This window comes from Mastigoproctus giganteus, chromosome 5 (assembly GCF_048544385.1).
Source record: "Mastigoproctus giganteus isolate SK-2022 chromosome 5, ASM4854438v1, whole genome shotgun sequence".
Lineage (NCBI taxonomy): Eukaryota > Metazoa > Arthropoda > Arachnida > Uropygi > Thelyphonidae > Mastigoproctus > Mastigoproctus giganteus.
In genome coordinates, this window is record NC_143579.1 from 31,599,536 (window position 1) to 31,620,619 (window position 21,084).

Below are 21,084 nucleotides of genomic sequence, written 5' to 3' on the forward strand. Positions count from 1 at the left end.
CTTAATTTCATTCCTTCTCTATACTGTTTTCTATAGTAATCAGAACTGAGCTGCAGGAGGTTCATGGTAGTTTGGCAGAACTTGTTGATAAGAAATCCTGGACTCAGCAAACCTGTTGATATGAAATCCTGGCTTTGGCAAACATGTTGATCATAAATCCTTTGGAATTTGGAAGTATTTATTTATTTATTTATTCATTGTTAATTTATAATGTTTATTTATGGGGAGGCAAGGGAATGCAATATTTAGCCCCAGGTGCAGGAATACCTAGTCAAGGTTCTGCTAAGTGTCAGTGATAGTTGATCTCTGTGGCACTTGCTGCATGAGTATATAGGTATTAATAATTGTACTGGGCCACCTCCAGGACCATTGCGATATAATCACAAGTGTCCAGAAGAGCATGAGGAGCAAGTGAGTCAGTAGCCCTGGCTTGGGGATATTTGTGAAGGGTGCCCAGGCTCCAGTTACACTCCCTCCCACAGGGCAAGGGAGGTTAGCCCAACTGGACCAGGCAGTTTTCTCCATAGCCTGTGCTGGCTTATCAGTGACAAAGAGTGGTGGTGTATCCAGGTGTCATCGGCGCCTCCGTAGCCAGGTGGGAAGGAGCAGCAGCGCGTAGCACACGCTTCTTGATTAGACTGGGGTTCGAGCCCGTCACCACCAAATATGGAGGATGCGGAAAGGTCAGGGAATGACGACTGCATATCCCGGAGCAATATGGCCTTAGTTGCTAATGCTCCAAATAACAAACAAACAATCCAGGTGTCATCATAAGGGGGGGGGCATGACAACCAGGTCCAGGTAACATTGTAAGGGGTGCATGGCTACTAGATTAGACTACTAGATTACTAGGCTTTTGAGAATGCCCCTACATTCTGTTTCTTTAATTTCAAATTTTTGGTTAAGGGGGGGGCATATGCCCCGACCAGTGGGTAGTCCCCGGTAGTGGCTGAAAGGGCTGTAGCCCGCCTTATGATCAAATTAATGTGGATTTATTTAATGTTGCCTTATGATTTAAAGCTTAACGATTCCACTTAAATTTAGCCCCCACCTTTAACTATTTTAGTTCCTTCCTTTAACAAATCCTGGGACTGCCCCTGTCAGTAATTAGTGGGGAAGCCAGAAAAATGGATTTATACATATAAAAAAAAATTATAATAATACTTATCATTTAGAAGAAGTATAGTTGTTGAGGCCTCCGTAGCCGAGTGGGCAGGAGCGGGGGTGCAGTAACACACGCTCTTTGAGTAGACCGGGGTTCAAGCCCCTGACAGCTGAATACGGTCGATCTGCCAACCCGCACTGGACCAGCATGGCAGATTATGGTCCATTTCCCTCAACATGAATTGTTGAGGAGGCTTCCATCCTGCAGTGGGTTGATAATGGCTGCACTTTACTTTTTATAGTTGTTGAAAAGTTTCAGTAAGTTTTGTGACCATTGTTTCTTGCATATTAATTATACAGACTGTAATGTCCATATTTGGGTCTGATCATATTGCTGAATGGTATGGTCTTCAGGTAGATTAAAATTCTCTTATGAAATTTATACTTTTCTAAGGTAATTGTATTTTTCAAATTAAAAAGGACTCCAACTTGTGGCACTTGCCACTTTCTTTTTTCACAGCATCATCATCTCCAAAGCATCATCCTAATCATTACTAAAACTTAATGGTGCTCTTCACTTAATCCACATGCTACCAAACAAAGAATCTTTTTTCTATTTCAAGCCTTTGCAATTTAAATAATTAATACACAGTTAGTTTTTTATTATGATAATACATACACAATGCACCTGAAAAGTAATAAGACAGAAATAGCGAAAAAAAAAAAAAAAAACTAACATTAGAAAAAAGAATTTATTATGAAAATCATTCAAAATAGTCTCCATGGGATTCTGTACATTTATTACATCTCTGTTTTAAACATTGAAAGCCTTCTTGAAATTCCTGCAAAAGTTATCTCTTTATGATATGGTCAGTCACATTCTTTTGGTTGTTCTGGATGGTATTAAATTATTTTATACATCTTCATTTTTAACTTTGGAAAGAGAGAGAAATTGGCCAGAGCCAAATCTGGTGAATAGGGGATGTATATCTTGGTAATCCCTCTTTGCAAAAATCATTACAAAACTTCTAAATACAATTGTTGCAAATAATTCATTGGCTCAGATGAGACTTTCAAAATAACAAGAACTAGTTTTTGTACCCCGATAATGTACCTGCATGTTCTGCATTAATTGTTTGACGATTTCTTTTGCAAAAATTAAGTTACTGAGATCACCTTCTTATCGTTCACCTGAGTTCGTTTTGGCTGACTTCTTTTATCTTTCTGAAGTTCAAAGAAGATAAAAGAGAAACTAATTTCATATCATCCAAAACATCTAAAAGGATGTAACTGACCAAAATTTTATTGCCTTTCAAAATTTTGCAAATTCGGTTTTCGTGAGAAGGAATATTCTTTTGCAGTTGGAAGAGTTAAGGTTGAATAATGGATGAATTGGTGGATTGTACCTGCTTATTTCATGGAACAGTATGTTATTTTTTATATAGGAACAGATAAATTTCTTTGCAAAGGTTGACTGGATTTTGGTGCTCTGTTTCCTTAATGGGTGGGTGTCCACTTCTGCTCTAGCCAACAACACAGTTGGCAAGAAGCCTTAGTTGTTGTTTTTTCTTGGATTTGATCCTGCAAATTGTTTCTTCTTCCAGCTTGGTTTTGCTAGTCAATAAGAGTAACTTCTGTTGAGTTCTCTGACTGCTGGTGGATGGTTGTTCCTTGAACTGTTTATCTTTTGGAGATTGCCAACAATGATCAGTCTGTAGGATATGTTGCTCATCTGTAGACGGTCTCTTCATCAGTTTCTGTTGTAGCCTGCTTGTCCAGCTCATTGTGCTGCAGCTGAGGGGATGACCATTGCACAGTGCAGCGCCTCCATAGCCAGGTGGGAAGGAGCAGCAGTGAGTAGCATACGCTTCTTGATTTAGACCGGGGTTCGAGCCCGTCACCACCAAATACGGAGGATGCGGAAAGGTCAGGGAATGACCACCGCATATCCCCGGAGCAATATGGCCTTAGTTGCTAATGCTCCTAAAAACCAAATAACAAACAAACAAAACAAACATTGCACAGTATAGTTGATTTGTAATGTGATAATTGAATTGATTGATGATATACAATGTCTCATGTATATAAGAATATTGTTAATAATTGTATACTGTACTATATCATGTCTATATGTATGGAGGATTTGCCAGATTTTTTTGGCTGCTTTACTCAATAAATTAATGAATGAATGACCATTTCTAGGAAATCACTTTGTAGGAATTACAAGAATTCTTTCAGTGATTAAAAGAGAGAGATCGAGATCTAATGGTTTATAGAGTTCCATGGGGACCATTATGAATGATTTTAATAATAAATTCTTTTTCTTAACATTTGTTGTTTTTTAGAATGTTTTTCTTCTTACTTTTCACCCACACTGTGCATGTATCACAATTTGTTATACTTTGTTATAAAAGCTTATTATAATTATTTTATAAAAATGTATAGCGACATTTCTATAAAATAATTATAATAAAGTATAGGATTAGGCACATAGTTAGCACTTTTTCTAATGTAAGGTTATCTAATCATTTCAGTTTTTAAAAAAAATTAATTATGTCATATTACTTATATTTTCAGGTATAGCACTGAGGAGGCAGAAACACCATTGTGAGGAAGAAATATATAAACTTTCCTGTTCTACAGATGAATAATGAAATATTTTTTTTATCAAGTTGGAATACTAAATTTATAAACAGCTCATGCTTGTGTTTTCATTAATTTAAAATCTTAATTTCATTGTTTCATATAATAAAGTGCTTGAGTTTTAAGAACCGAATTTGGGTCTTAAAACGATGTCAGAAAATTTATGTATATTAAGAAGAAAAAATCACCAAACTATTGGAAGTTTAGAAGCAAGTGAAAAATGGGCACATATTAAAGCAAGGTTTGAAAACAGTCATAATAATATTCCTGACAATAGAACAAGCTGCAGTCTTGATAATATATGGAAAGACACCTCATTAAATAAGTATAGGATTAGGCACACTGTTAGCACTTTTTCTAATGTAAGATTATCTAATCATCTCAATTGCACTAAAATTATGAAAAATTCTGTTAACAACAGCCTTGTTAGCAAAAATTCTTTTAATTTTCATGAACAGTTAAATTTACAAAAACCTAAACATGTGTACTTAAGAGATGGAGATAATGAAAGCATTAAGAATTTGGCAACTAAATTGAAGAATACCAAGCTGGTATATCATGAAGAAAAGAATATAAAAAAAGAGGCAAAAACTGAATCTGGCACAACATCTAATCGAGTTAAAAATGCTGTTAAGATATATGAGGAGCGATCCTCACAGCAGCATTCAAACGATCAAAACTTTACTAAAAATTCACTTACCAATAATCACTTTTTCTCTCTACACCATTCTAACAGTACTGATGACTCTAAAGGACATGAAAACAAGGAGATTTTAAATAAAACAGATGTGACTGTTTATGAAAGGAGCAAAGCATCTGATCCAAAACTGAATAATAAATTAAGCACAGATTTAGCTAAACCTGTATGTACTCCAAAACCTGTGTGCACTCAGAAACTTTCTAATGATGACAGTGGAGTCAGTGAAGATGATTACTTACATTATGAAGCATCAAACAGCACAGAGTTTGAAGAAAGCCCAACACGTGAAAGTGAAATTAACTGGAATGCTAATCATTCTTGTTGGGGAACATTTCCTAAAGAAAAACATTATTCTCATGTTAGTGAAACAGTAACTGGTATTGACAATTCTCATTTTCCCCTGAACAATAACTGCAGTGGAGCAGTGGCAACCCCATATCATGGAGAATGCCATAGTACATCACACAGTCTTCCAAAACAAGTAAAGACACCTGTACCAAAACCTCGTACTAGGACTCTTAAAACAAGGTACCAGCAACCGCTGTATGTGAATATCCAAGGAACTTTATTGTCTGAAAATTATGAAAAATTACAACATAGAGACAGAAGAGATCCATACACTTACTGTGATATCCATGCAAAAAGTAATTATATGCAAGAAGGAAGATTTATTTGCAGTGAAAATGAAGAAGGCAATTACTATGAGAAGGTATCTGATTTTTGTGCCAACTCTGTTGCCCAAGATGTGATCTCCACTCACTGTAAGTATTGCAAGTTTTACATTTAACTAATATTCTTATTTCTATCAATATTTGCAATATTAAGTTTCTTATTTAGACTGAATACCGTGACTATAAAAGTTATGTTGGTTTATGAGAAATTTACTAATAATTTGTTCTTTCTGCATTTTCTTTGCATACCCCTTAGAAGAGTTTTAGTTTTATTCAGTACTTTAGAGACAATTTTTGATAATGTAATTCGAGCATTCACTGATAATGTATTGTAATCCATGATTACCACATATTTGTACAATTGAAATGAATCTCTTGAGAATAATCTTTTCAAGAAAATTCTCATTCTCTAGAATACTCTGTACTCATATCTGTTTTAGACTCTATCATACTTACTTTTGGACTATTACATAAGATGACACTATAATTTTTGGACTACAACAAAAAATTCACTTTTTTTTTCCCCAGAAAACAAAGGGTTTAAGCCACTCTATAGCTTATAGTTCAAAGGTTTTCTCCCAAACTTCAAGAGTACAAAACTTTTTTTGGGATGCATCCTGGGCAGTCAATATTATTACTCATTATCATGAGAGCATCCTTCCACTGGTCTCAGGGGCAGGTGGCCACTGAGAAACCTTTTTCGGTGTTCCTAATAATAGTACATATAATAGAACATAGCATATAGTAATGTTCTGTATGCTATGTTTTGAAGTGAGTGTGGACTAAAACCACAATCACTTCAAATGCATGAACTACTATACCCTCATGTTTCATCACTTGGCTATGAAAGGACACTTATTCAGATTTCATTACTCCTTGACTTAACTGATGCTTCCTGTTTAAGTACGTATATTTTTTGAACCTTTTATAGTAATTAATTGCAATGCTTAAGGTGCTGAGAGCCTGCATGGTCCCAGAGACAAATAGCCTCACCAATTCCACTTTTTCCTCCAACCCTTCTTTTATATAGCTTATGGTAGTTATTTGGGGCAGTTAACCTGTCCATTTTCTTCTCAATGTCCCTGGCAGGTCTACATGCAAGTGAATCGTGAAAAGGCAACAAAACAGACAGATTTTCCTACATTGTAAGAAATGAAGTTTTAGAATACTTAAAAAGAGCATAGAAACAGAGTAACTGAACCCTTTAACAATAACCATCTGTAAAACTACATATTACACCGAAAGGACAGAATTCGTGGGATACCTGGTTCCTGGGAATGTGACGCTGTCACCCCTCTTGCTAGTGGACGAACTCACCACTTGGCAGGTATATAGATATACTGCATTCACATAGACAGTAATTTGATGTCAATATGGATAAACATCATGAGTTAACTGACTTTGAGAGAGGGATGATAGTGGGTGCCCGACGCATGGGTCAGTCTATTGTGGAGATGGTACAGAAATTGCACTATTCCCATTTGACAGTATTAAGATGGTATTGGGAATACGCCATTTCCGGAATAATATCTCATCATGGACAGCGCTGTGGGTGGAGAAAGGTGGTGGATGAATGTAGCCATCGATGTCTCTGTCTCGCATTGTTTCAGCCAACTGGAGAATGACAGTGGCACAAATCACCGCCGACTTCAATGAGAGAGGTACCAGAAATGTCTCCACCAACACCATCAGGCAGTTGTTAGCCACAGTAGGTTGTGCAAGCTGCTGATCCACCAAAGTCTCATTGCTAACACCACAACACGACTCTGTGCCTCAACTAGGCGAACGAACATCGGCACTGAACCTTGGATGACTGGAGATGGGTCTCCTAGTCTGATGAGTCCCATTTCCAGTTATTCTGAATGGACTGGATGGTGCACATCTGGCGGAAACCGTACGAAGTTGTGCACCCGTCATATCAACAATGAACTGTTCAGGCAGGTGGACAGTCAGTAATGGTCTGGGGCGTGTCAAACTATCACATGTTGGGACCTCTGGTATGTCTAGATGCATCTATGAATGATCCAAGTTACGTGTCCATCCTTGCAGACCATCTGCATCCCTTCATGGTTACCATGCACCCACAGGGCAATGGACTCTTCCAGCAGGATAGTGTGCTCCCCATAGAGTCGTGGTAACTGAACATGGTTTTCGAAGAGCAATCTGCAGATTTTACCACCATGGAATGGCCTCCCAGTTCATCGGGCATGAACCCTATGAAAGGTCTGTTCGAGCTTTGGATCCTCCACCCAGGAATGCAATGGAATTATGGACAGCGGTACAGCAAGCATGGATGGAAATACCTGTGGAATGCTTTTGTGAACTAGTGGACTCAATGCCTTGCTGTGTGACTGCCTTTATCTGGGAGAAAGGTGGGCCTACCTGTTACTAGGTAGGCCCACCTTTCTCCCAGATAAAGTGGGATTTCTGTCCACCCAGTGTACATAGTTATGGTGTGCAAATGCTCAGCAACACTAGATTAAGTGTGCTGAGCATTCTGTTTCTGAAGCCTTCTGAGTTTGGGCAAAATCAGAAACAGTTTTGTTACTCTCTTACTGGTCATAATAAGTTTTGCTCCTGATGTTTTAATTTATAATACATTGCAATTACCCAGCATTTTTTTTGTTCACCTTCCCCCCAAGGATGAGAGTTGCAGCAGTGCAGACAGCCTGCCAGAACATCTCATGGGAGAGGGTGGCAAAAAAAATACAGGAATTTTTCCAGCAGGGATAAGTAGGTAATTATCCCATTGTATAAGGCAATGGTTAGGCCACACCTTCAGTACTGTAAGATCTGGAAGCCTCATTTTAGGAAGGATATGGATCTGTTGCAATGGATGCAGAGAAGAGCAACAAGTTTAGTGAGGAGAACAAAAGGGTGCTTTTATTAGAAAAGGCTTCAGTTCTGCAATTTGTAATGTCTGGAGACCAAGCACCTGTGAGGAAATCTGATTAAGGTGTTTAAGGCTCTGAATGGATTGTTTAAGCTCAATACCAGAGGAATCCTTCCTCTTGCTCAGACTACAACACAAGGGGGATATAAATTCAAATTCAAGAAGGATGGCCGTAGGAGAGATGTGCAAAAGTTTGCCCTCAGCCAGAGATAGTTTATTGTTGGAGAGAATGGGCAGGTGGTACAGGAGGTATTGACAAACTATTAGAGGGAATGAATTTATGGTATGGGAAGTGTTGGTTATTTTTATTTATTTATATATTTTTTTTTCTGGCTGATGCTGTGTATACTTCTTTCTTTCTTGCATCATTTGCCACTACTAATACTAACTCACTAATCAAGAGTCATTACCATAATCCAGTCCTGCTCCTTCTATAAAAGCTACTCCAAAACTAATGCCTCCAAACTTTTTTTCTGCTCATGTGATGTTGCATACAAAACATAATTATGACAGGTGAAAATATAATGTTACTGCCAGTATCCTACAACTTTCAACACTGCAGGCTTGTTTGCAAGGATGTAGTAGTTTGTGAAAATGGAGCACTGATGTGCATATGAAGCAATGATGTGTTATTGACATCTGAGTCCCCATTGCACTGAGATTCAGACTTTTGAAGAATGTTTATGGGGAAATTATAGGTGATGTGACCATAGTTAGGCAGGTGCTACACATATCACTGCTGGCAGTAATAGCTCAAAGGATATTCCTTTGAATAACTACCACCAGCAGTGATAATCGACCATCAGGGGGTTGTAAACACTTGGGGTGAGGGGGTCACAATTTTTTAACTTTTTCCTCAGGTATTAAATTTGATTTTTTTTGAAATAGTTTTATTTCATAAAGGAAGATTTTATCATTGTTTTATTTGATAATAAATTAAAGTTTAATTATTAAAAGTAAGTAATACATATTTATTTCTTCCCAACTCTAAACCAAATGAAATCATTAGTTTTATTCATAGTGAAGGAGGTAATTACACACTTTCATTTATCATTTTAGGAGACAGTGGTATGCATAGTTTGAGAAACTTCCCCCCCCCCCAATACATATTACTAATACTTTTCCCCAAATAGTCAGTAGAAGGTATTGTACACTTTTAACATCAAATTTGAGATAGGTGACATTAGCTTTCTCTTTTACTGGGCTTTCTTTGTTACACTGGGATAGAATCTAATTACATTAATGCAATTAGAGAAAATATTCACATTGAGATATTCCTGTAAAATACACAACAATACTTCTTATACCATTGAGGGAAAAGATTAAAATATCCAAGGTCACTTGAGACTTCTCATTACAACGATTCTGGTCAGGTAAAATATTTCCCATTTTTTTTTTCAGCTTCATCTCTTCCCACAATGTGGGAGGAGGAGAAGACAGTGAAATAATTATTATTTATTCAGTTTTTGGATTCATCAAACATATAATTATAAAAGTTACAAAGATAGAAAGCATTCTGTGTGCTTTTTATTAGCATAATGAACACCATTCTATAAACACAATTTTTAGATTGGAAATAATATTACTATTTCTTATTTGATTTCCATCATTTAACCCCTGGGGCTCACATCTGGTGAGTATGGGCTTGGCACACCCAAGGTCCTGAGCTGGATATCATCATTCTTCTCTTCCTCGGTGATTCCCTCTCTCTCTCTCTCTCTCTCTCTCTCTCTCTCTCTCTCTCTCTCTCTCTCACCCCCCTTCTCTCATGGTAGTTTAGAAATTTTTTTTGGCTGGTGCAGCATAAGCCTCAGGCTTCCTTCCACCATATTAACCCCAGGGGCTCACATTTGGTGAGTATGGGCTTGGCATACCCAGGGTCCTAAGCTGGGTATCATCATTCTTTTCTTTCTTGGTGATTCCTTTCTACTCTTCTCTCTCTCTCTCTCTCTCTCTCTCTCTCTCTCTCTCTCTCTCTCTCTCTCTCTCTCTGGATAAATTGGGGATTTTTTTTTTTTTTTTTTTTTTTTTTTTTGTTTTATTTGCTCATGCAGCAAAAGCCTCAGGCTTCCTTGCACCATATAGCTAATAATAATAATATAATAATATACATTTGTATGTAACTGGCTTAACATTATATAATGATTTTACAATTTTAAAAGTATGATCTTAAAATTATGAACTTTTTTTAGCATCAACAGCAGAGAGTACTGAATGGACTGACATTTGTGAATCTGAAAATGAAACATTGGAAGGAATTTCTAATTCTCAGTGAGTTCTATATTTATTCTTTCAGATTTATATTTATATCATTTATATTTTGGATTTATACTAAAGGAAAACAGAATTCTCTCTCTTGTTCAGTTGGACAGAGATCTGCAGTTCTAGGCTATTTTAGTTTCAGTATTCATTCAGCACAGCCGGCCATCCAACAATTTTTGATCTCTCTTTTTTCAGTTTTATGCTTTTAATTTATATGTATGTAAATAGTTACTTTAATTTTTATCTAATGTCCACTTAAGAGGCTCCTCATAGAGGAGATTGATGTGTATGGTGAAAGTACGCCCAGGTGCAATAAAGCATATTTCTTTATTAAATACGATTATTAGAACTAATTTTAACACTGTTTTTAATATATAAATTTAATATTATTTCTTATTAATTATAGGACACAACTTTTGAAAAGAAAAGCTACAGGGTGCAAGCTCAGAAGATGTAGCCATTCTAATTATCATTCAGCTGGTGAGGACATCAGCTGTAATGAAGGTTTCATTTGCTTGGTAATATGAGGTTTTTACATACTCTTTACATGTGTATTTGTGTCTTGGCAGGGGGAAGAATTACAGCATGCAATCTTTATACACAACTATATTTTTGTCATACTTATTATTATTATTATTATTATTATTATTATTATTATTATTATTAGCCATATGGTGCAAGAATACCTGAGGCAATTTAAAAATAAATAAATATTCACTAAAAATAGCAGGTGTTTAAAAATACAATCTGTTTACTATAGAAAAGGGTGATATTAAAATGGAAATTTGCTATGGGAAGAAGTGAAACCATTTACATTAAGAAATTGATCTCTCAGATGACAATTTGGTAAAAGACAATTGGTGGCTACTGTTTAGTGATCATAACAACAGTTGAGTAAGACAGCTACAATTCGGTGAGTACAATAATTTGATGAGTATAACAATTGAGTGAATTCTTTAGGAGAATTCAGTGTATGGCAAACAAAACAGAAAATACAAACTTTTAACATGCCGTACTGTGAATGGCAAATTTAGTGACCTTGATACCATCCTTGATATTTTATATTTTTGATGGAGCATACTATCTGCCTTCATTTTTTAATGCACATTCTACTTTTTTTTAGTAGATCTTATTAAAAAGGTTCAATGGACAGGTTCAAGATCAGGATACAAGGGAACCTTGTTCGCACTTTACTTTCGCTTCTGTAAGTTGCATTTTTTAGGAAATACACATAGGGGAGTAGTTGTTGCTCCATACATTAAACTGAGCAGGTATATTAATAAAAATAATATTAAATAATCTTATATGGAATAAAGGTGTTACAACATGGATGGAGTCATCCTGAAATAGGCATGTACCCACTTTCCAGCCTGCCTATGGAAGGGTTCAGCATGAATCCTTTAATATCTGCAATAAGGCCTCTGAGGTTGGGATTATTCATACCACCAATTTTAAACACACACACCAACCGTTTATGACTGATTGAATAATGAAATAAAATAAAATAAAATGATAGAAAAGACTGTAAAATAATATTTGCAAAAAACTTTTAATTATTTACAAAAAACTAAACTATAACAAAAGTAAAAAAGTTAAAATGCATTAAAATATAAATATAAAAGCGATAAAAAGACGATAAAAAACACTACTAGAGCTTTCGGAGGTGTCTTCCTCCTTCCTCAGTAATAGTGAGACTTAAACGACACATCCTTAAATACCAGGTTCACGGTATTTAAGGATGTATGCGCCTGGTCATCCACGTGTGCCGTGAACCTGGTATTTAAGGATGTGTCGTTTAAGTCTCACTATTACTGAGGAAGGAGGAAGACACCTCCAAAAGCTCTAGTAGTGTTTTTTATCGTCTTTTTATCGCTTTTATATTTATATTTTAATGCATTTTAACTTTTTTACTTTTGTTATAGTTTAGTTTTTTGTAAATAATTAAAAGTTTTTTTGCAAATATTATTTTACAGTCTTTTCTATCATTTTATTTTATTTTATTTCATTATTCAATCAGTCATAAACGGTTGGTGTGTGTGTTTAAAATTGGTGGTATGAATCCTTTAATACAAAATAAATGAAATAAAAAATATATTATTTTCCTTTTTCTAAATTTATTCATTTCCTCTTTCTAAGTCACCAAAATTTCTCCTGTTTCCTGAACCTTTTTCTGCACTGAATTTTTTTTTTTTTTTAAATTTCTGATCTCTGTATGATACACTGAATTGTTGCATACATCAAATTGTCTTGCACAGAACTGTTGTACAGAAAATTGTCTTGCAATGAATTGACATGAACCCCACAGTTTGCACTTCAGATATACATTAACTTGCATGAAGTATATCACCATTTCTTTGTAAAACCTTAGTGTAAGGCTTCATGTCCTTTTCTATAGCAAATAACTTTTGAAACAATGGACATAATCCCATCTGTTTTAACAAGATTTTAATTAATATGAAACTTATTTGCAAACACTTAATTGTTTAATTAGAAATGTGATTTAGCATTTAACATCTTACATATTTTCATTTTTACAGTAGGATTTTCAAGTGTTTTAGTGGGAAATTGTATTTTTGGGAGACATCTATTAGGGGACAGCCCACACCCAATTTTGAAGATAGTCTGATGTGGGGTTCTCTCAACAGCATAATAAGGCTGCAAGGACAGCACATAGAATACTGTCAGCGATAGATATATAGTAATTTTTCCAGTAAGGATAAAGAGATTATTATTGTACAGTCCAAATCAGTGGTTAGATCATATCTTGGTATATAGGTGTAGAAGCTTCATTTCAGGAAAGACATCATCTTACTTGAAAGGATACAAAGAAGGACTACAGACAGAATTATCAGTTTATGCAATGAGATACTCATACAATAAGGGACTTCAGTTCTATAAGCTGAAAAGTTTGGAAACTAGATATCTGTGTGGAGTTGTAATTGAGTGTTTGAATCCCTAAAAGGATTAATTATGAAGTCTTAATGATGAAAGCATATTTTCTCTTTCTAGGATGATGCAAATATGAGGATGTAGATTAAAATTAAAGAAAGATGATTGCAGACTGGATATAAAAAAAATTCCTTTTAGTCAAAGAATAATCAATTATTGGAACAAGTTACTACCTAGCCTTGTAGAAGTGGACAGCTTATATAGGTTTATAGGAAGATTAGATAAACATTGGGAAAAAGCAGATAAAAAAGGTGATTATCCCATTGTATAAGGCATTTTGAATTACCTCATTGCATAATGCATCTTGAATATATTGCAAAGTATCGCATTCTGAATGCATTCACATACAGATAGTTCCCAACTTTATGAGTTAATTTGTTCCTAGTGCGTGTTTGTAAAGCAAAAACTCATAAACATGGAATTTATTTCCTATGGACATAATGCTAAAAACAGGAGTAACGTTCTTAACAATGAAATTTGACCATAGTAATGTTAAATAAAGGTGCTTAAACAATGATTTATTTATCCAAAGAAATGAAAACATAACCTTTAAAATCTAGCAAATTCTAATAAGAAATTATTTGTCATACAAATGTTAATGTTTATTATTCATCATCATTGACTAAATCCACACTTGTTGATGGTTCATCACTCATTGTTGGTTTGTTGGAAGCACATGGAGTCGTGTTATTCGGAAATGCTTCAAGAGTCATTTGTTTCCAAGACAATCTTCTCTTTTATTTATAAATTTCACAGTAGCATGCATAAGCATTTTTTAAATCTGTAGCAACTTTTCCAGTGTGCTCAAAATTTGAATCTCATGACTCGAAAATCTCAGTTGCTTTTTCTGTGTTGAAAATTTTCATCACGTTACTTGAGAGTGAAAGAACGAATGGGAGTTTCAGATGTTAAAACCTTCTTCTTCTTCCTCAGCTTCTTCACGTTTTGCCATTTCAGTAAGGTCTTCGTTTGTGAGCTCTCCATTGTGTACTTGAAGCAGATCAGTGACATCAGTTGTAGAAACCTCGAGTTTCAATTAGTTAGCAACATTTACAATTGCTTCTGTTCATTCTGTACAATCTCTGCTGGTTCTTGAAATCATTCAATGTTATCAATAAACTGATGACAGAGTTTATTCCAAACACGCTTCATGTTCTTCTCCATAATTTTGTCCCATGATCGTTTTTTGTTATTTTAATTGCATCTAAAATATGGAATTCTTTCCAAAATTCTTTAAGAGTTAAACCTCTCTCCTTATCTCTGCCTGAACAAACAAATGGACGCATAGTAATACTGTATTGTATAGCTACGATCATGGTTTGATATTTCATATTTATGAATGTTTAGCATTAATAAATATGGAATGTTATTTATTTATTGCAATTAATGTGCATATTTTCGATTTTGTTGATACTTGAAAAAAAGAATTCGTAAACCTGGGAATTCTCAAAGCAAAAACTCGTAAAATTGGAACTGCCTGTACATTCATCTTGTATTCTGAGTACTGCATGCAGATCTGGAAGCCTCGTTAGGATGTGGCAGGTGCAGAAAAGAGCTCTTACCAGGAAAGGCTTCACTTCAGCAAATTGCAGTATTTGGAAACCAGACACATGTGAAAAGATCTGATTGAGGTATTTAAGGCTCTGAATGGATTGAACAAGCTTGATGCTGATGGAATCCTTCCTCTTGCTCAAACTATATGTGACTCAGTTAGCAAACAGCTTGTGTTTGCATCATGAAAGTAGTGTTGAGCAGGAGTCTTTAACCGCTTGTTTCATGGATGATCATGTAACTTGCAAAGCTCTTCTGTGAGGCCTACACCTAAGTCTAGAATAATAATGATTGTTGCAATGTTAAATGGATGCATACAGTCTTGAATCAGTGAGCAACTTTAGAGCAAAATACTATTAATGAAGGAGAGGCTGTGCAACAGACTCTAGCTGCCTATTATAATATCATGTATATCCAGCCCATTTGATGCTTCATTGTATAGTAAAGTTAATTGTTCTTCAGAAAGGATGTAAAATTTAAAATTAGAACATGCCATATGGATGAAGGTTTGCTGAATAGTCTTGTAGTTGTCATGAGTAGACCTGGTGTGTAATTTACAAAGTTACACAAGGTACTACTATTTAAGGCTTCTGAATGGATTGTGCAAGCTTGATGCTGATGGAATTCTTCCTTTTGCTCAGACTACACACATATGACTCAGTTAGCAAACAGCTTGTGATTATCCCATTGTATAAGGTCTAAAGCAAAACTGAATGTACTCTGAATAATATAAGAGTCCACATGCACCTGTGGAGAACCTGAAACCTGGCAGCATATTATGCACAACTATGAATGCTACAAAGAACACAGAAGTAGACTTATAACTGAGATCCACTACTTGCCAAAAAATCAAGAGTACCATCTCCTGGATTCAGAAGATGAATTCAAAGCCCTCAGCCAATTTGCACTTGACGTCTTCAACAGACGATGAACAGAAATAGCCATCCACAACGAATAGATAAGCACAATAAATAATAAATAGAGTCAAACTGATAATGAACATCAACACGGAGGAAATGACGGCAAAATACTAAGGACAAACACACAAAGAGCAGACCCTTACAGCATAATATGCAGCAGAATAAATGGAGCACCAGTACTATTACTGAAACAGCATTGACCTAGGAACCAATGGGAGTAGCACCAGCTAGGAGGCGCCTCCGTAGCCAGGTGGGCAGGAGCAGCAGTGCGTAGCACACGCTTCTTGATTAGACCAGGGTTCGAGCCCGTGACCACCAAATACGGAGGATGCGGTAAGGTCAGGGAATGACCACCACATATCTCTGGAGCAATATGGCCTTAGTTGCTAATGCTCCTAAAAACCAAATAACAAACAAAACAAACAAACCAGCTAGGATGTGGTTGCTCTCGGGATGAATCCACACCAGATAGGACCCACACACATAGAAGAGGACTAGGCCCCACCAATGACTCAGCATTGGACTGCACTTGCTGATGGGCACTGCAAATTGCCACTATGGCACTATGGCAAACTGGGCGGGGCTCCCTTTCCCGGCCCACTTTCTTTCCCCATCCCTGATGGGTTGAGGGGACAGTCTTTTTCCTCCCCACCACCCCTTGTTTACCCTCTGGTGGGGCATGGGCCATACCCCACTAATATATATGGGGTCACCTTCTCTATTGACCCCATATTTCTGTCTTTTCTCCCAGCCTTCCATCTCTCTCCCCTACTCTCAGCAAAAAGCGAATGCCCCACACAACGAAAAATTTTAAAATGCCAAACTCGACACATTTGGAACCTCTTTCAGGCTAACTAGATTTAAAAATACTGGTGTACCTGGTCTACCTCCATGGGGCCAAGTGCGCAACGTTGGGCCTCAACAGGGGGTCCAGTGGCTAAACAGCCAGATGAACAACAGAACATAACACTAAACATATCCATTGTCCACACACTTTTAAATCTCTGGCCTTCCCAGCAAACTGGCACACCCACAATGAAAGCAACTCGGAGATGGGGGAAACCGCTGGTGCCGTTAGACACTAAATACACTTTGTATAAGGTCTAACCTTAAAGTTTTAGTAAAGCAGAAACAATGCCAAATATTATGTAAATTTATATTATTGTTATTCGCTATATGGTGCAAGGAAGCCTGAGGCTTATGCTGCACCAGCCAAAAAAAAATTTCTCAATTATCCTGAGAGAGAGAGAGAGAGAGAGAGAGAGAGAGAGAGAGAGAGAGAGAGAGAGAGAGAGAGAGAGAGAGAGAGAGAGAGAGAGAGAGAGATGTGAGCTTAAAGTTACAAATAATGTAGCTCTTTTCAGAAGATCATAGGCGTCTCCCTAGCCAGGTGGGAAGGAGCAGTAGTGCGTAACACACGCTTCTTGATTAGACCGGGGTTCGAGCCCGTCACCACCACCAAATACGGAGGATGCGGAAAGGTCAGGGAATGACCATCGCATATCCCCGGAGCAATATGGCCTTAGTTGCTAATGCTCCTAAAAACCAAATAACAAACAAACATCAGAAGATCACTTTTCCAAAGCTTGAATCCCATTAATGACTAGAACTTTTTTTGATTAGAACATTTTATAAAGGATGTTATGTGAAAACTTAAGTAATACGATTTACAAGAAGATACTGTATCCATGCAAAAAGAGAAATTTAGTTTATTTTTATACTTAATATAAAGATACGGTCTTATATCGTATGCAAACATTTACTAATCAACTTGCCCTGTCCAGTTAAGTACAAGCTGGGTGGGTAAAGTGCCTGCTTGGCAACTTTACCCACCCAGCCATTCGAAACTGCCAAAGGTGGCAGTTTCGAATCCCGCCTCAGGCTTGGATCAGAGTAGAAAATGCAATAACTTTGGGAGGTGCATTATGGCCACAGAAGCCGATGCACCAACAACTAACAAAAAAAAAATAAAAAAAAAGTTAAGTACAAAAATATACTTTTTTTTTTTTTTCCTGTGATAATTTTTTTTTCTTGTAAATCAGTTACTTGTTTTTTTCTGAGTTAGTATATATATCTAGGTTGATTAGTTTTAGGGCAAGGTTGTAGAGTTTCTTGTTGGGAAGCTGAAAAATGATGACTGAGCTACATACTTTGTGTACAGTGCTTATGATACTTGTCTTAGTGAATGATATTTATGCATGTTTTAATGTGAAATGTTTTATGATTTTAGGCTAATAAAGACAAAAGTCGTTCTTTAACTTCCATACTCTCAGAGCACCTATATGAGACTGTTGATGAAACAAGCAATTCTTCTGACTCCGAATCACTTTGGTCTAATTCTGATTTAAGACTTGAAACAAGGGAATGCAGATGTACCAATGATAGATCAACATTAAATAAGTTTCCATATAATTTCAACACACATTCACTTCCAGTTTCACAAGATAATAGTATAGGAATAAGAAATTCTACATCACCAGATCAGCCCTGTGAAAGTGAGGAGCTTCAGAATAATTTGTTACATATTTCAAATGGACCTTCAAAAAAGAAAACTTTTATGAACTCAGTGTTGCCGTATACATATGCTGATAGTTCTCTCTATAAAGTGTTACCACAACCAAAAAGGAAGTCCACTTTCTATGTTCAGTGCTCAAGAGCTAGTAAGAGTCCTAATAATAGTCCAATGAGAAAAAGACGATCTCATATACAAGAGAAAGGGTATAAAATTAAGTCACATGTTCAGCCAACTGCTACATATATTAAGCCTAAAAAAGAAAAATATATAGGAATAGCATGTGATGCAGATGATACAAAGCCACCTCCACTGCCAAAGAGAGGAGTTCTTTGTAGAAATGATAACACAGTTTTTGGTAAGAATAGAACTGCTGTAAATAGAACTGAAAGCCAAGAACAATACCATAAAAATGGTGGAGACAGCAGTGCTTCATTTATTGCAGCAGGAAATTCGAGTAAGCATTTTTATATTATATACATAATAAGATCTAAACTAAAAATATATTTGAGATGTATATATACCAAAAAAAAAAAAAAAACTGATTTTGTTTAGCCTTAGAGTTAACCTTTGTTGTGAGATTCTAAGGGGATATGTATGTGTGCATGAGAGAAATAATTTTATAATTTTCTTTTAAGATAATGTGATTTCTGGAGCTTAGAGCAGAACACCTTTTTATGCTTCAATTATATTATAAAAAGGTTTATGTTGGATGCAATTTTCCTTGCAATAATATGTGCTCTGTTTTGCAGCAGATTATATATTTAATTCAGACAAGCTCACAGAGCAAATCACTTGGCCAAGTTATCTACCACTACAGTACTTCCAATTTCCATTTCAGTGCCAATAGGAGAAACAGGTAGGTGAATAAAAGATTGCATTAAAGAATGCTCAGAATAATCAAGAAGGCTGGTTTCATTCTGCTATAGCTGAGTATTACTTGATAGGTAACCACAAGATCTGACTTGAAGAGATACCTATCCTTGACTGAGTGCACAGATTAGAAAATAGACTGAAAGTTTACATATTACAACCCAACCACGTAGTTTTAATTGGAACTGAGGACACCACATTCATCCTGCCTTTGCATCATTTGTTTTTGGGTGGGATGAGAATCAGCATTCAAAAATGGAAATAGGTTTTCAACTGTGTGTAGGCCCAACAAGAGGGAAGGGGGAGAGAGATTAGGAGTCTATAGTACCTTGGTCCTCAGTTCTTCCTTAATAGCATATATTTTAAGTAATTAAATTCATTTTTAATAATTGGCAAACTTAAAATAATAAAATGTTTTTATTTTATAAATTTTTATCTTATTGATTTATTAAATATTAGAATTGATTTTTGCACTTTTTAACCATCACATTTACATATGGACACACACACACAAGAGGGGCTTACCATACAGTTTTCACTGGGCCCCATATTAGCTCTTGAGTTCTCTAACTGTGCATATACAGAATAACTTGCATGAGCCATTCTATGTGCTTGTCAAAGATAAGTTCATAATTTGTTGCAACAGTAGAGTGTAAGTTACTGCTAAGGAAAATCACATCCAGGCGCCTCCGTAGCCAGGTGGGAAGGAGCAGCAGTGCGTAGCACACGCTTTTTGATTAGACCGGGGTTCGAGACCGTCACCACCAAATGCGGAGGATGCGGGAAGATCAGGGAATGACCACCGTATACCCCGGAGCAATATGGCCTTAGTTGCTAATGCTCCTAAAAACGAAATAACTAACTAACTAACTAAATCACATCCAATAATTGAAAACTACAGTGTTGTGTTGGTTTTATTATAAGTAGGTATTTTGTATATAGTTGTAGTCATTTTTAAAAATTTAATCTAAATAAAGGTTTATTTAGATTAAAACTTAAAATTAAAATAATAGATTTTAGCATTTTATTTTTGGTCAGCAATGATGGCAACACCCTATGAAAAACATCTTTCTTACTTTACTACTCCCTGAAGGAAGACTAGACTTCATTTAGAGTAGTAAAAGGAGTCAGAGCATGTTAAATGAAATCCTACAGGCTTTTGCTGTTGCAAGTGATCACAAAACATAACTAGGAGAAGCGGCATACATTTTATTGGATCTTCCTGGACTGGTTTACTCAAAATGAAAACAGCTGTTATGTTTTTTTTTATTATTATCTTTTTAGTGACGATGTTGTTTTCGGACAATCATAAAATAGTGATTTATTTGTGGTGATTGGCATAACCAAATGATTCATAATCAATTATTTTTATTATTAAAATAATCGATTATGAAACCCAAAAAAGAAAAAAGAAAAGACAGTGAATGGAATCAAACTGATGTGATCAAAACTAAAGCTTAAGTTCTGCGCGCGCGCGCGCACACACACACACACACACACACACACACACACACACACACACACACACACACACACACACACACTCACTACTTCTGCTAAATTATCAACTATTTGATTGTACTCATCACTAATTTAATTTATTGCAGATATGAGGACATCCACATCAACGTTCAGGGGTTTAAAAGAAAATTGAATCCAAGTGGTTTCACAAATGCATTCACAGATAGATGCTACTATAAGAATAAAAAAAAATATTTTTTTAAACTTAGTAGTTATTTAAAAAACAGTTTAAATTTTCATAACATAAGTAGTAATTGAGGTACTTTTTTATGTCCCAACTTTCTGATGCTTATAATGTGATGACCACATATGAAAATATTTTATTAATAATTTTATTACTCATTAATAATACTAAAAGAACTGCAAAACTAAAAAAATTATTTTATTAGTCATTATTTATTATTTTGTAACTGAGTGGTTGCATGACTGAATTTTCCTACCCAAAAATTTAGAAGCTTATAATATATAAATAGGTATTTCTCTTT

General features: G+C 35.8%; 1 protein-coding gene across 1 annotated transcript in view; it reads left to right on the forward strand.

Moving 5' to 3' along the window:
• Positions 1-3,702: 3,702 nt before the first annotated feature.
• Positions 3,703-21,084, forward strand: part of LOC150085282 (uncharacterized) — an 84,871-nt gene continuing 67,489 nt past the window's right edge. The window contains exons 1-4 of the mRNA XM_090373968.1: positions 3,703-5,208; positions 10,204-10,282; positions 10,680-10,791; positions 17,924-18,662. Coding sequence (XP_090230094.1) covers positions 3,897-5,208; positions 10,204-10,282; positions 10,680-10,791; positions 17,924-18,662 — 2,242 coding nt within the window. The 5' untranslated portion in view covers positions 3,703-3,896. The remainder of the gene's footprint in view (positions 5,209-10,203; positions 10,283-10,679; positions 10,792-17,923; positions 18,663-21,084) is intronic.